The sequence below is a fragment of the Neofelis nebulosa genome, chromosome 1 (genome assembly GCF_028018385.1).
Source record: "Neofelis nebulosa isolate mNeoNeb1 chromosome 1, mNeoNeb1.pri, whole genome shotgun sequence".
Taxonomy (NCBI): Eukaryota; Metazoa; Chordata; class Mammalia; order Carnivora; family Felidae; genus Neofelis; species Neofelis nebulosa.
In genome coordinates, this window is record NC_080782.1 from 166,916,328 (window position 1) to 166,930,401 (window position 14,074).

General features: G+C 43.2%; 1 protein-coding gene across 2 annotated transcripts in view; it reads left to right on the plus strand.

Annotated features, from left to right (window-relative positions):
- Positions 1–14,074, plus strand: part of EFNB2 (ephrin B2) — a 45,912-nt gene that overhangs the window by 16,548 nt on the left and 15,290 nt on the right. For both annotated transcript variants that reach the window (XM_058743096.1, XM_058743105.1), the window contains exon 2: positions 6,157–6,440. In XM_058743096.1, the coding sequence (XP_058599079.1) occupies positions 6,157–6,440 (284 nt within the window). The remainder of the gene's footprint in view (positions 1–6,156; positions 6,441–14,074) is intronic.

Consider the following 14,074-nt stretch of genomic DNA (forward strand, 5'->3'; position numbering starts at 1 on the left):
TTTCTTCTAGGTTCATTTTGGGTGAGCAACTCCAAAGAAAAGTGTAGGAAGTCATTGAATGTTTGTCCTGAGGTGTGGGTGTCATGGTCAGCGACAAATACGGGACCAGATAGGGGAGGAAATGGGGCATTTGTCTTGGGGTTAGGGGTGCAGTTGTGGTTCCCCGACACAGCTATCCCTAAGTATCTCCGCTCCTGGCTTCCCATGGATCCTCGCATTCCATCTGGCCAGGGTTTGAAGTTGATGGGGTGCCCCCTGCCTCCATCCGATTATTTCCCAGGCACCTCTGAGTCCTGGTAACATAACAGGAGTCAACAGAAGAATCCAGACTTGAGGTCACACGTGTGATGTTCTGGTCTGTCAGAGAAAATTGCATGTTGTGACCCTCGAACTCTGAAATAGCTGGTTTATACTTCAAATGTATTATGCTTGGGGTTTTTGTTTGTTGTTTTGTTTGTTGTTCTGGTTTTTTAAGCATGGATACCTAGTGTGGGATTAGTACATTTTTTTCTTACATTTTATTTATTTTTGAGAGAGAGAGAGGGAGGCACAGAATTTGAAGCAGGCTTCAGGCTCTGAGCTGTTAGCACAGAGCCTGACATGGAGCTTGAACTCACAAACCGTGAGATCATGACCTGAACTGAAGTCAGACGCTTAACTGACTGAGCCACCCAGGTGCCCCCAGTGTGGATTATTAATACATTAAGGAATATCATGTCACATGAGAGCTGTATTATAAATAGTTTCTACAATAATGAATATGAACTTGAAATGTCTAATTTAGATTATTAGAGATCTAATTTAGATTACTAAATATTAATGTCTAATTTCAGTTATTAGATTGATTCAAAGTATTCCCTATGGGAAATACTAGAGTCTGGTTTGCTGAATAACTTAAAAAAAAAAAAAAAACTTGGATTACATTTGATAGGTAATCAGAAGATAAAAAACATTCTGCTATCAGACCTTTTCATTTCATGCAGCTTAACTTCGGAAACCCTTTGTAGGGTTTCTGTTTTATTCCGTTATTGTCTCTATATTTGATTCAAAGCCATCACGTCTATTGTCTTGCTTGGAAATGACTCACTGGGGAAAACCATGGAGGCTGCCTGTTTATGCCCAGCCTTCCCCTCTTAGAGCCTTCTGGGGAACCCTCCACTGACACGCCCAGCCTGCGCCACTCCAGGAAGCAGCCCTGAGCCCCAGGTCTCCTGATGGACAGGAGATGTGACTTCTCCTTCCCAACAAGAAGAGTAGCCTGGCTCAGAGAGAGAGCCGTCTCTGTCCTATCTAGGACACGAAGCCCTGTAGGTCTTTGTTTTCTGTTTGGGATTAGAGATCGGCAGACTTTATTAAGTGACACCTATACCTACTTTTGTTTGCGTATAGTTTAATAAAAACCGCCTCCCCTGCGTGGTATGGCTTGTACCTCTGGGGCTTTTCCTCTGTGCTCCTTTTGGTTAGAAGGTAAAGGTTATTTCATCACACAAAAAGAAATCTGTATCTGATCCCCACCGTGGAGAGCCAGGTTAGTGATTTGAAATTAGCCCATTGCCACCCCATCATTCTGTGGGTTTTTTTGAATACTTCCTAAGTCAAAATAGGAGAAATGTATTACTAAATATTATGAAATATTCAGGGCATTGTTTATGCTGTGTAGTCTGACTTATTATTAAGGTCTCTCAGCAATCTTGAGGTAGTAAAATCCAAATATAAATGACCCAGCTTCAAAAGCATAACTCTACGGTTACCGACTTGATGTTAACACATGGGACGCATTGTTTTCCACTCAAAAGTGGTATTAAGAAATTCACCCCATTTTGTTTTCATTTACATTTTGGATTCTCATGAATTGTCAGGAGACCGTCCGTGGCATTCTAATCAAAACACAAATTTCATAGAGTTGGTCGGTTTCTTCCCCACCTGTTTGCTCACAGCCTCCTGGGCCAGGTAGGGTTACCAGATGGCCGCCTTTGTGAGCCGTGGTCTCAGCTGACCACATCTGGAACAGGCTTCAGGCACATGCCTGGCATGGAGTTAGGCCCCACGTGGCACTTGCAAGCCTGTGTGTCCCGTTGACTCTCTCTTCATTTTGCTTAACCTCGTGGCTTATCTATGCAAACCTCAATTTAGAAAAACTTGCGGCTCGCAAAACCAGATTTATGCTGTAATGTGATGCAGCGAGAACTGAAAAGTGTGCAAAGGAAGGGGGCTTTTCCTGTCGTGTCGTGTGTTTGGCACAGCCAAGTCTTCATCTGTTTGGCATGTCATGTACGTGTGCAGTGACTAAATGAAGATAATGTGATGTAAAGGGCTTTGATCGGTGCGTAGCCGAGAATAAGTTCTCCAAAGCAGCGGTGTTTTTGTTGTTAGTGACTCTGGAGGGGCTAAGTGCCCTGCATTTTAGATGGGAAGGGATTGTACAAGACTGCCATGCTGACAGATCCTCCCAGAAAGAATGGATCACAAGCTCAGTCTGCACTGCTCTGTGCTCTCCAGAAAGACCGCCAGGCCTGGAATGAGGTCTTGGAAATCCCATCCCTGCTCTCATCTCAGTCCATCCCTGTCCCAACACCCGGGGGTCCTGTCTACAGAATTCTTCCATGCCTGTGATCCACAAATAGACAATGGCACGTAATTGGACTTGAACTTCTTTGTGCATTTTCTTAGCTTCCACTAGTTCTTACTTATTTTGTCGATGAATACATAATTTATTGAGCATTTACCATATGTGGCCCTCGGGCATTCAGTATTCAGACACACGGGACCTGCCTGCCCTCAGGGAGCTAGACTGTGCCCTGCTGGTGAGGAGAGCCTTACACTTTTGTCGCTCGGCGCATCTGGCACAAAATAGGTTGCTTTAGTTGTTACACTCACTTGACTGTCTTTTTGCTCTCATGTTGCCTTAGAAACTGAGGGTTCCTGGGAAGCAAAGGAGCTTCTGAGGTTTGACGGTGCACAGTGGGTAATGTAGGCAAGAAATGTATGATTCAGGCTCTCCGTTTCCACTGAGAAACCATAGTCTCATCAGTTGGATGACTGGTGTGCTAACCAGTTTATATGTATGCGTGTATTTATATACATTATATATTTTTATGTTACATACACTATATTATATATAAATCATGTTATATAAACCAGTTTATGTGCAAATATATATTATGTGTGTGTGTGTGTATATATATATATAAAATAAGTATACCTTTAAAACACTGAAGTGCTGGGCCTTTAAAGGATTCTTTTTTTTTTTTCTTTAAGGGATTCTTTTTTTTTTTCTTTAAGGGATTTTTTTTTTTTTTTCGTTTAAGGGATTCTTGAAAGGGAAAAGGATCAAATCATCGCCTTACTTTTTGCCACAGTGTGTTCTGAAAAGCAAACAGACACTTTGCAAAGTGTTTGCAATAGGGTGCTTCATCGGGATTTAGTTTTTATGAGCATATCAGATAGGCTTATTGAAATTCGAGATTTCTGCCCTTCTCTTTCATTTTGCCAGGCCATCCCATGGCTTAACCCTCCCCATACGTCACTCCCTCATCACTGACAGTTTCCAGTTTCTAGGTGATTTGTGCCTTCTGAGAATACAGTCTAAAACATGCTGGTCCTCACAGCCAGACCGGCCTGTGTGTCGTAGGTTCGTGGCCTCGGCCCGTCAGCCACAGCCCAAGCTGGAACTCGCGTTTGGGGAGTGTGAAGAGACCATCATAAGCAGTTACTTACATGGTGGGGAGGAAATCTGCAGTGATTCTTTAGTGAAGCCAGGAAAAAAAAAAAAAAAAAAAAAGCCCTCTCATGAAGGATACACAATCTAGGGAGCATTTTGAATGAAGAGAGAGCTTAGTGACATACGGGGTGTGATGCGGGCAAGTTCTGATAAGTGGCCGTGATCCGAGGCTGGGGGGGAGGGGGCAGAGCCAACACATTTCCTTGAGGTAATTGACTGGATGCACAAGAAGGTGGGTCCATCTGGCCGCGAAGGATCCTGGTCTCTAAAGCCCGGGCGAGTCCCTGGGGAGATGGTCCCAGGTCACAGCTGATGGTGAAGACCAGTGCTTTGAGAGGAGGCAGACCCAGGCCTGCAGGCTGCAGGCCTTAGCTGTGGTTTAGGAATACTTCTAACACAGCTAACATGTGCTGCTCTCTCTCTCTCTGCCAGCTCCCCGAGGAGCAGACCTAGGACAGAAAAAGTTTGGAGTGCGTTGGGCACCCCCAGGCAGGAATTGGCCCCTGGTTCTTGGACGCAGAGAATATTTCCTAAGAAGGTCAAGGAATAAAAGAGGAGGAAAAGGATGTGTCAGGAAGGCGAGCACATTTCGTTCGTACCGACTGCCAGGCATCCTGCCCCCACTGCGTGACCACAAGAACACATGAGAATCGCTGTGAGGGGCAGGAGTAAATTCTGGTTCAGCCCTTCAGTCCGCCCCCCAGAACCCAGAGTTGTGTTTTACCCACAAGAAAGACAGAATTGCCGAGAAGAGAGCACACTGGCACTTAGGAGGCGGGGGCAATAGCCTGGGACTTGAATTTTCAAAGCATCTCCCCAGAAAACCGTACAAATGGCCAAAAAAGTCACAGAGAGGCTCTTGACTAGTGGTGACCCTCATTTGTCAGAAGTTGTAGAAATTCTTCAAGGTGCATACATGGTTGTTTGAAGTTTGTCATTGTTCTAAAAAATACTCATTTTGAGAAAGATTTTGTTAGATTCTCTTTCTTTCTCTCTATGAATGCCATGTCCTTGCTAAAGGAGTCTGGGGGAAAGAAAGGGAGGAGGAACCACACACACTCTCTTCAGGATTGTAAATAACACATTCCCGAGGAAGGTGATAAACTGTGTGCAGCGTGCGTTTTTCCTGCCATAAAGAGTATTGGTTTTTAATATAAATCTGTACCACAATTTCTTTATGTTCTTTGATGCTTCATAACAACCTCATGTGCTTTTCAGAAAAATTAATACCATTCATTAGCATAAATCCTAACCTGTATCCTCACTGTGTATTTGAAATTGGGGTGCCTCATCATCCAGGTATGCATACGCTTGCTCTCTCTCTCTTTCTGTGAATTATGACCCATTCATTGTCATGGCTGGTGGGCTTCCCTGGTTAAATAAAGGGTTGGATTGGAAGGATTCAGACGTGATGCTTTGTTCTTGGGCTTGAGTATTTTAATGAGCCTACAGGCTTGGCTGCTTGGAGGGAGGAACGAGATGGGGTTTCTAAGTGTGTTGTTAGTGTTAGCACTTGTAGGTGGATGTTCCTTAGAAAGCTCTTGTGTCCGCTTCTCAGAGAAACTCCCCATTAAGAAAGATCTTTCAGCAGCATGGCAAGCAAGAGGGAGAAAAGAGAAGAGAAGCTGCAAGCTTTCAGCTGTAAGCACCAGGGGGATATTGTCTCAGTCATCTTAGTTCTGAAGATTTGCTTCTAAGAATTAATTGGAGCAAATACATCTCAAGGCAGAAAAAGAGGTCTGTGAAGCAGGGACCGTAGTGGCTGTCCTTGTAATTTGGGGACTCTTCATCTTGCAGCTGAATCAATACTCGAGGGAATTACTTCTGGTTATCTTTTATGGGTTTGTAAGACAGTTCTTTTGTTCGGTGTAATAAAAACCCCATTGTTTGATCAGTGGCTCACTAATTACGATAAGTAATTTGAAACATTCTTGATGAAACTTGTCTGTTAATTAACATCAACAGCAAATGGAAACTAACAGGACAACAGAGTGTGAGTGCACCCACTGTTCCCTGGAATCCCTGCCATCTTTCTGTGGCATGCCCAATAAACTAAAGCTGCCGATGGTTTAAAAAATAACAAACAGGTGTGAAGGTGTGACTCACCACCGAGGAAAAGTTATTGTGAAGTTATACAAAGGAGTCCTGAAATATTACAAGCGAGGAGGTGGTAAAAAGAAGTGTCAGGAGGTTGACTGATCCTACTCGGGAGTAAGGAGAGTGGTTTCTTTTTGACTGTTTTTCTTTAAAGCTTGGTTCCTAAATACATTCACCCCGTGATGATCTGAACTAAGATACTTTGGATGAATACAAATGTGGATTTATAAAAGTATGCTTTGGAATTACTGGCCTTGCGTGGCTGTATTGTAATTATTGTGAATACTGTTCATGTTTATCAACTCAGTGGCCTTTTTTTTTCTTTTTAATGCTTTTAGATTTCTACCTGGACAAGGACTGGTACTATACCCACAGATAGGAGACAAATTGGATATTATTTGCCCCAAAGTGGACTCTAAAACTGTTGGCCAGTATGAATATTATAAAGTTTATATGGTTGATAAAGAGCAAGCAGATCGATGCACTATTAAGAAGGAAAATACCCCTCTTCTCAACTGTGCCAGACCAGACCAAGATGTAAAATTCACCATCAAGTTTCAAGAGTTCAGCCCTAACCTCTGGGGTCTAGAATTTCAGAAGAACAGAGATTATTACATTATATGTAAGTATAATTGTATTCATTTATTTTACAGAATATAGGGTAAGCTAAATAGGTTTGTATCAATTTTTTTAAGTGTTATTATGGCAAATAATTTGGTGAGACTCTTTGCTGAAAATTGTCCATTTTTAAAGAAACCTTAATTGAATGAGGGACCCTATACTCATAGTACTCGATAATATAAATACCCAAAGAGGAAAAAACCTCCTAGCCTTTTTAGAGTATTGAAATAAATGGATATATATGAATATTCTCAGCATCTCTACTGACAAAAACATTTTTAAGGACCATTGGTGAGATCTGATAGGTAAATCTTGTGCAATGACTTTTCTCTTCATCCACCCATCCATCCATCCATCCATCCATCCATCCATCCAACCATCCATTCATCTGTTCATTCATGCATTTAGTATTTACTCTGCACCAGAAACTGCATAGCACTAGGGATTCAACAATAAACAAGGTGGGATGATGGTACCCTTTCCGCATGGGACTCCCAGATTCGAAGGAAGGGTGTTTTAGGCAAACCACAATTAGAAGAATAAGACAAAAACTTGGGTTTCTTCAATGAATTAGTTTTGTTTTGGTTTGGTTTTTTCTATCTACATAGTAAAATGACACATTGTTTCAGGAAACATACTGTGTATCCTTTCGGTCGCATCTGAACTAGCATTCCCTTCATGAAGCTGTGAAGGCCGAGGAGGCACACATCCAAACACATGCCCCCTAGGGGCAGATTGCATGTTGGCACAAAGGCAAGATTGTTCCTGGCCCAGGATTTTGTCAAGAGTGCAATCTGGGTGACTGAGGTTAGCTGGTTACATCACTCAAGCAATGAAATATGTTTTTCTTAATTTCTTTGGTTTAAAGCTCTGCTCAGAGCTGGGTCCCATGTCTGCTCGCTTGTTACCACGGCTTCAGTCCGTCAGGGAATGCAGAACTGCTCTCCGCTGGGCACGCCCACCGTCTTCTCTCGATCCCATTGAAACTGCCTTTCTCAACCTGCCGGCCACTCTTTAGTGTGCAAAATCAGTAACTCCCTGACTTACTTGGTACTCAAGAGTACACTAGTTTTTACCACGTTAGTTATTAAAATGAAGATGGTCATAGCCGTCTAATTATCCTGTCCTTTGTGCAAACCTGAAACACTAGAGACTAAAAACCTATCTTTAAGCCAATGTGACACCCAGAGAGTAGCTTAGCAAGAGTAAGTACCATGAAGAAAGGAAAGGGGGTAAATTATAGATTTCAAAGAATGATTACCATAAAATGAAAATAAAAGCATTCCGATGGAAGAAACAAGCAGGTGGGGTGGTAAATGATACAAAACAATAGAGAAATCTTTGAAAATATAAAAGTTATTAGGTAACATAAATGGAGCTATTGGAAGTCTAGCAGTTTACGTATTTATTTATTTATTTATTTTAAAGACCTTTTTCACGGGGCACCTGGGTGGCTCAGTTGGTTAGGCGTCCAACTTCAGCTCAGGTCATGATCTCACAGTTCATGAGTTCAAGTCCTGCATCGGGCTCTGTGCTGACAGCATGGAGCCTGCTTGAGATTTTCTCTCTCTCTCTCTCTCTCTCTCTCTCTCTGCCCCTCCCCACTTGCACTCTCTCTCTCTCTCTCTCTCAAACTAATGCATAAATAAGCTTTCAAAAATTAAAAAAAAAAATACTTTTAAAGACTGTTTACCAAGGACCCTAATGTTTTAGTGCAGGGAGCCGAAACTGACCTCAGATGAATTCACACAGAAGGCTGGTGCCCAGAGGAGGTGGGAGAGGGCAGGTGCAGTGCCTGAGAGGGGGCACCGTCGAGTGCCCACTGCCCCTGTGTTATTACTAGAACTGTGTGTGCGGCCCAAGTCCATGAGCTGGCTCTTCCATGGAGATAAGCCAACAGACCCAGATTTTGCCCCCTTATTTTCAATGATGACTTCATAAAGATGGCTCTGTACATTCTGCGTCCCCCCCTGAGCACAGGTGGGATTTCAGCACACATGGTGGGATTTAGCCTTCAGTCTGAGGTCCGAGGCAGGAACACAAACACTGCGTGCTTGGTATTGGCATCAGCACATGACAGGTGTGTATTTAGAATCAGTCTAGAGGCTCCTGGGGGCTCAGGTCATGATCTCACAGTTTGTGAGTTGAAGCCCTGCGTTGGGCTCTGTGCTGACCGTTCAGAGCCTGGAGCTTGTTTCGGATTCTGTGTCTCCCTCTGTCTCTGACCCTTCCCTGCTCATGTTTGCTTACTCTCTCTCTCTCTCTCTCAAAAACAAACATTAGAAGCACAGTTTAATTTAAAATTATACTATTAATCTATGCAACCATGGTATATCTTACTGTTTTTCTTTTGATAAAAACTCATCATTAACTTCAGTAACAGGTAGCCAAGCTACGCTGGCCTCCAGGACTCGCCTCAGAGTTAAGTTTCGCTGTATAAAACCACGTGGTAGCCTGGGATAAAAGAATCTTTCTTAAAATAGAGTGAAGGGTTTCCAGTGGGAACCGGTGAGAGGCTGTTTGAGCACTGGCACTGGGTGGTTGTGGGGGGTCCTGGGGAAAGGGCCTGGGGCTGAGAGGCCAACCTGGGGGACTGTCCCTCACTAGGCAGCTGAGGGACTCCTGTCAAGTCGCACACACAGAAAGGCACTGCAGAGACTTGGGAAAAGCCAGAAGCTCATTTCTTATCCCACCCCCACAGCAGAGGTCATGGATAGACAGCTTTACCAGGAAAGAAGGTGAGAGACGAGAGGCACACATTTTAAAATAGTTTAAAAAGTTTGTGCTGACTTTCCATGGCTTCTTCAAGAATTTCAGGATTTTTAGAAGTCACTGATTTCCACCTCCAACGATCACTCACACACACCCAGGAATCCCACTCGACTTAAAATAGCACCAGTCAAGATAGCAGGCTGGAAAGTACTCAGCTTTACAAATGTATTTTTGACACTTCAGGTCATCGGTTCACTTTGAGACAGTGAATAATGTTGGCGTGGAGGATGCTGTCATGTGGACAGTGTGTTCAGCTCCAAATCTTAGCGTCTCAGAACCTTCATAACTAAGAGTACTAGTGTTAACACCATCACCGTTGTGTGTGGTTCCTTTTCAGGGGAAGGAAAAAGGAAAGGGATAGTTGGGAGTCGAGTTACCGCAGAGGGGACGGGGCCAGATTGCCCGTGGGGTCCTGAGGTGTTGGCTAATTCCCTAGGTAAACTGATTCCAGGAGCACTGGACCAGCAGCCCAGAGACCTGGGTTCCAGTCCTGCCGCCTGTGCTTAAGGAGAAAGTCCCTTTATTTCTTTGAATTTTGATTTGTTTTCTAGAATGTTCCTTTATTGTTGTTGTTATGGCCCATGATGGAGGGCTGCAGTTCCAAACCATCTTAGGGCTGGAAACACACATCCAGGGTAGGGTCTCTTGTCCACGTGTCTTTCCTCCAACGGAAATGGACAGGATCTGCTATGAATTCTTTAAAGACACTTAATTTGATTTACAGTGTTACCGGATATAGAACATAGTCACCACCCTTTGGAGTTTTAGAAGTAAATATTAATTCTTAATTGGATGTGTATTTTTATTTTATTTTTTTTTAATTTTTTTTTTTCAACGTTTATTTATTTTGGGGACAGAGAGAGACAGAGCATGAACGGGGGAGGGTCAGAGAGAGAGGGAGACACAGAATCGGAAACAGGCTCCAGGCTCCGAGCCATCAGCCCAGAGCCTGACGCGGGGCTCAAACTCACGTACCGTGAGATCGTGACCTGGCTGAAGTCAGACGCTTAACCGACTGCGCCACCCAGGCGCCCCGGATGTGTATTTTTAAACCTACTAAGTATCCACTAAATTCCCTTAGGAAGTGACAAAATGATACGCTTCCTCATTAGTTCTTCTCATAGATGATTATTTGCTTTGACATGTGGCAAAATGATATATGTGGGTTTTCTAAATGTTTAGAATTGACTTTTTCAAGTGACCTATTTCAGTAATTAGCCTTGGGCCTAATTTGCATCAAAAAATCTCCTAATCTTAAATGACTCAAAAGGGGGGTGTTATTGCCACTTGGTCTGAAAAAGCCCCCTATTCTTTATCACATTCATATTTTTTTTTTTGATGTTTTATTCAATTTGAGAGAGAGAGAGAGAGAGAGACCACAAATGGGGGAGGGGAGAAAGGGAGACACAGAATCCGAAGCAGGCTCCAGGCTCGAAACCGTCAGCACAGATCCTGACATAGGGCTCAAACTCAAAAACTGAGAGATCATGGCCTGAGCTGAAGTTGGACCCCCGTCACCGACCAAACCCCCCAGGCACCCCAATTACATTCCGAGTCTCAATTGTCTTAAAAGCATAGTACGCATTATTTTGTGTAACCTATAGTTACTTTTATTTTGCCTTTAAAATTTTTTAAAGTTTGTGAAATAACCATCTGTTCTCAAGTGTGCATTTTTAAGGGAAGCTCTATCTTGTTGGTAAACAGTCCAATTAATGCAGAAGGAAAACCTCCCTAACTGTATTCTCAGCCTTCATCCATATTTGTGTTCTAGACTTTTCTTGTAGATACTCTCTGTGCTTGGCTTCCAATTTCTTTTTAGAGACGACAACCCAGAGCCGAATGAGTCAGCAGTTTTCTGGCCCTAGGCCACATCCGACTTCACGAAGGTTCCGCAGGTTGGTTATCCAGGCTCAGCACAGGACCTTGCAAAATACCTACAAAGAGGTTCTCACCCCACCTCCAAAATTATGTGAGTCAGACATGAATGACGAGTGAGTGCCGCTGTGTTAATACTTTTTAAGTGAACAGTGGCCGCAGCAGAGCCGTGTGACAAAGACCACGTGTGCGAGCCCCCCCACCCCCACCCCTGCCCCAGTTTAGCCTTATGTAACTTTCACGATGTTTTACTTCACATCCGTAGCCAAGATTTGGACTTGTGGAATAGTCTGAAAGTCGTCATTTCCAACGATGGTTTGATCAAAGGTTGTTCTTTAACGTCCACCCTGCCGTACTCACAGCGGTCCTTCCCAAAGCTGCCTCTCCCTTTCTTTGCCTTGGGAAGATCTTCCTTAGGGAGCAGTAGACAAGTCTGAAGGAGTCACCATTTCCTAGGCCATTGGTTTAGTTCTCTAAAGCAATTTTTTTTTTTTTAAATCAGAGCATATAAAATTGGAAGGCTCCACAGTCAGCTTTGCTTGCTATTTTTTAGGCATAGACTTCACTTCTGAGCAAAATTGCAAAATAAATCAAAATGCTTACATACAAATATAACAGAATACTATCCTTAAAGAAATCAAAGCAGGGGAACAGCAGATTCCATTTCCTGCATTTACTACATTTGTATTTATATTCATTATATTTGTCTTCCTTTTGGGTTTGTTTTCCCTTTGGGTTTTCGACATACTTCTTTATTTCGGGGAATAGTAGGTCTCGCAGCTGACACTAAAATATACTGGGTGTATCGTAACCTTTCGCCAGCACAAAAGTTGTGGGAACTTTCGAATATCCTTGTACATGTAGATTTCTTTTCAGCTCTGTGAGAATGTGTGGTCTGTGTAAAATGATTACGGGTTTTCTTTCATGAATTATTTTATATGATAAACGTAGCAAAAGCTATGCTTCCATCAAGTTTAGTGACATGATCGTATCAGCCTGTCACTCAAGCCCCTGACTTTGGGGTGAGGATTTATCTTTATACCTTGTATATAATTGCCAAATTCCAGCATTTAAACACGTTTATTTCTAACCTACAACTGTCATCTTTGTTTTTTGTTTTTGTTTTTTTTAATTTTTTTTAAATATTTATTATTGAGAGAGAGACACAGAGCATGAGCAGGGGACGGCCAGAGAGAGGGGGAGACACAGAATCCAAAGTAGGCTCCACGCTCTGAGCCGTCAGCACAGAGCCCGACGCGGGCCTCGAACCCACGAACTATGAGATCATGACCTGAGCCGAAGTTGGACGGCCAACCGACTGAGCCACCCAGGCGCCCCTACAACTGTCATCTTTGTAATAGACTGTCCATCAGACCCTTGGGTGTCTGGAGGATTATCTACACATGCCACGTAGAGCGACAGATCAGCTTGGTGGGTGTGCGTCTGGAGTCAGACAGATGTGGGTTCTTGAATGCCCTTCAGCGGGTAACTTAACCAGCCTCTGCCCCAATCTCTTCATCTGTGCACTGGGGATGCTGACTGTATCTGCCTGCGCAGGGTCACAGGAATTGAAATGCATGATCTATATAAAGTGCTCATTTCCAAGGTTGGCTCCCAGTAAGTACAACCCATGGGGTCCCCTTGGAGCAGAGTGTGTGAGGCAGGAGCCCAAGGGCGAAGCCAGGCTTTCCTGCAAGCTAGCGGGCGGGGAAGATGTGCTAGCAAAGTATAAGTTATTTGCAAACCATCCATAAAATGAAACTCCAGAGAGTTTACAAGTTTCAGGAATGCTGCGTAACTTAATTATAAGATCTCTTCTCTTCGTCTTGTTGGAGTGTCATAAAAGTTCTTTTGTCTCTGGGCTTCCTTTCTGAAGAAACATGCATTTCTGTATCTTTCTGTTGGTGGAATTGCCTGAGCTTGTTAGCAGATCCTCTGTAAGACCCAGAAGAGACAGAGCGGGAGGACTGTTCTGTCCATGGAATCGTTTCTCTACTTGCATTTCCCCAACCTTGCCAGGGCTTTGTCTCAGTTCCCTGCCACACAAAGGAAACGCTGTGTTTTTATTGATAATTTTGGCAACATTCTAACGTGTTATAAATATCCTCCTAGAGAGAAGGGTGTCAGGGCTGCCTTGTCACTGAGACAGGCTGGGAAAGGTATTTCATTAGCCTGATAATTAGAAGTGTTGTTTCTGTTATTTTTTAACATAATGTGAAATCGTCTTCTGACTGTACCAAAGGCTCTTCCAGAATGTATCAGTAAGACTCCTTATTGGATTTCAGACGAACAAAGCTCACATTCTTTGCACTTGAGGAATAAAGTCTCAGCTTCTGCTTAACTGAACATTGTGCTGAGAAACTTTGGGCTCATGGGCCTGATGGAGTCATGGCCGTTGGGATAATTATCCCGATGGATCCCCCAGGGTGCAGAAGGACAAGGCTAGCATGGAATGGGACTCCATTCACATCCAATGGTGTCACCTGGGCAGGCGTGACAGGTTATCTCATTTAAGCTAGACAGAGAGAGTCCTGTGAACACTATTCCTTACCCCCAAAAACCACTAAGGAAAGAAAAAGACAACCGAGTCTTAAAGCAATGGGAAGGCGTTGAAGGGGGTGGGGGTTGGGGGGGTGGTAGACGCTGAGAAACCTCATGTGCAAAATAAGCAGAACAAGAGCAGATGAGAAGATTCCATGTGAAAAGTGGAATTCTTTAGGAATCGCTCAGAATAAAACTGCCTTTACAGTTTCATAAAATGCATGTTAATATCTAACACCTGTATTTATAGCTTTTTGAAAGTTCACTTAGCCTTATAAATAACTGAGTAATACTGGAGACCTAATACAAGCATGAGAGAGAACGAGTTTCTTAATAGCCTTTAAATATTCACCTTGAAGATCAAAATTTAAAGCAAACTAAAGCACTTTTTAAAATAGCCAAGAGGCATAGACAGGCATTAAAAAAAAAATCACTTTGAGAAAACCT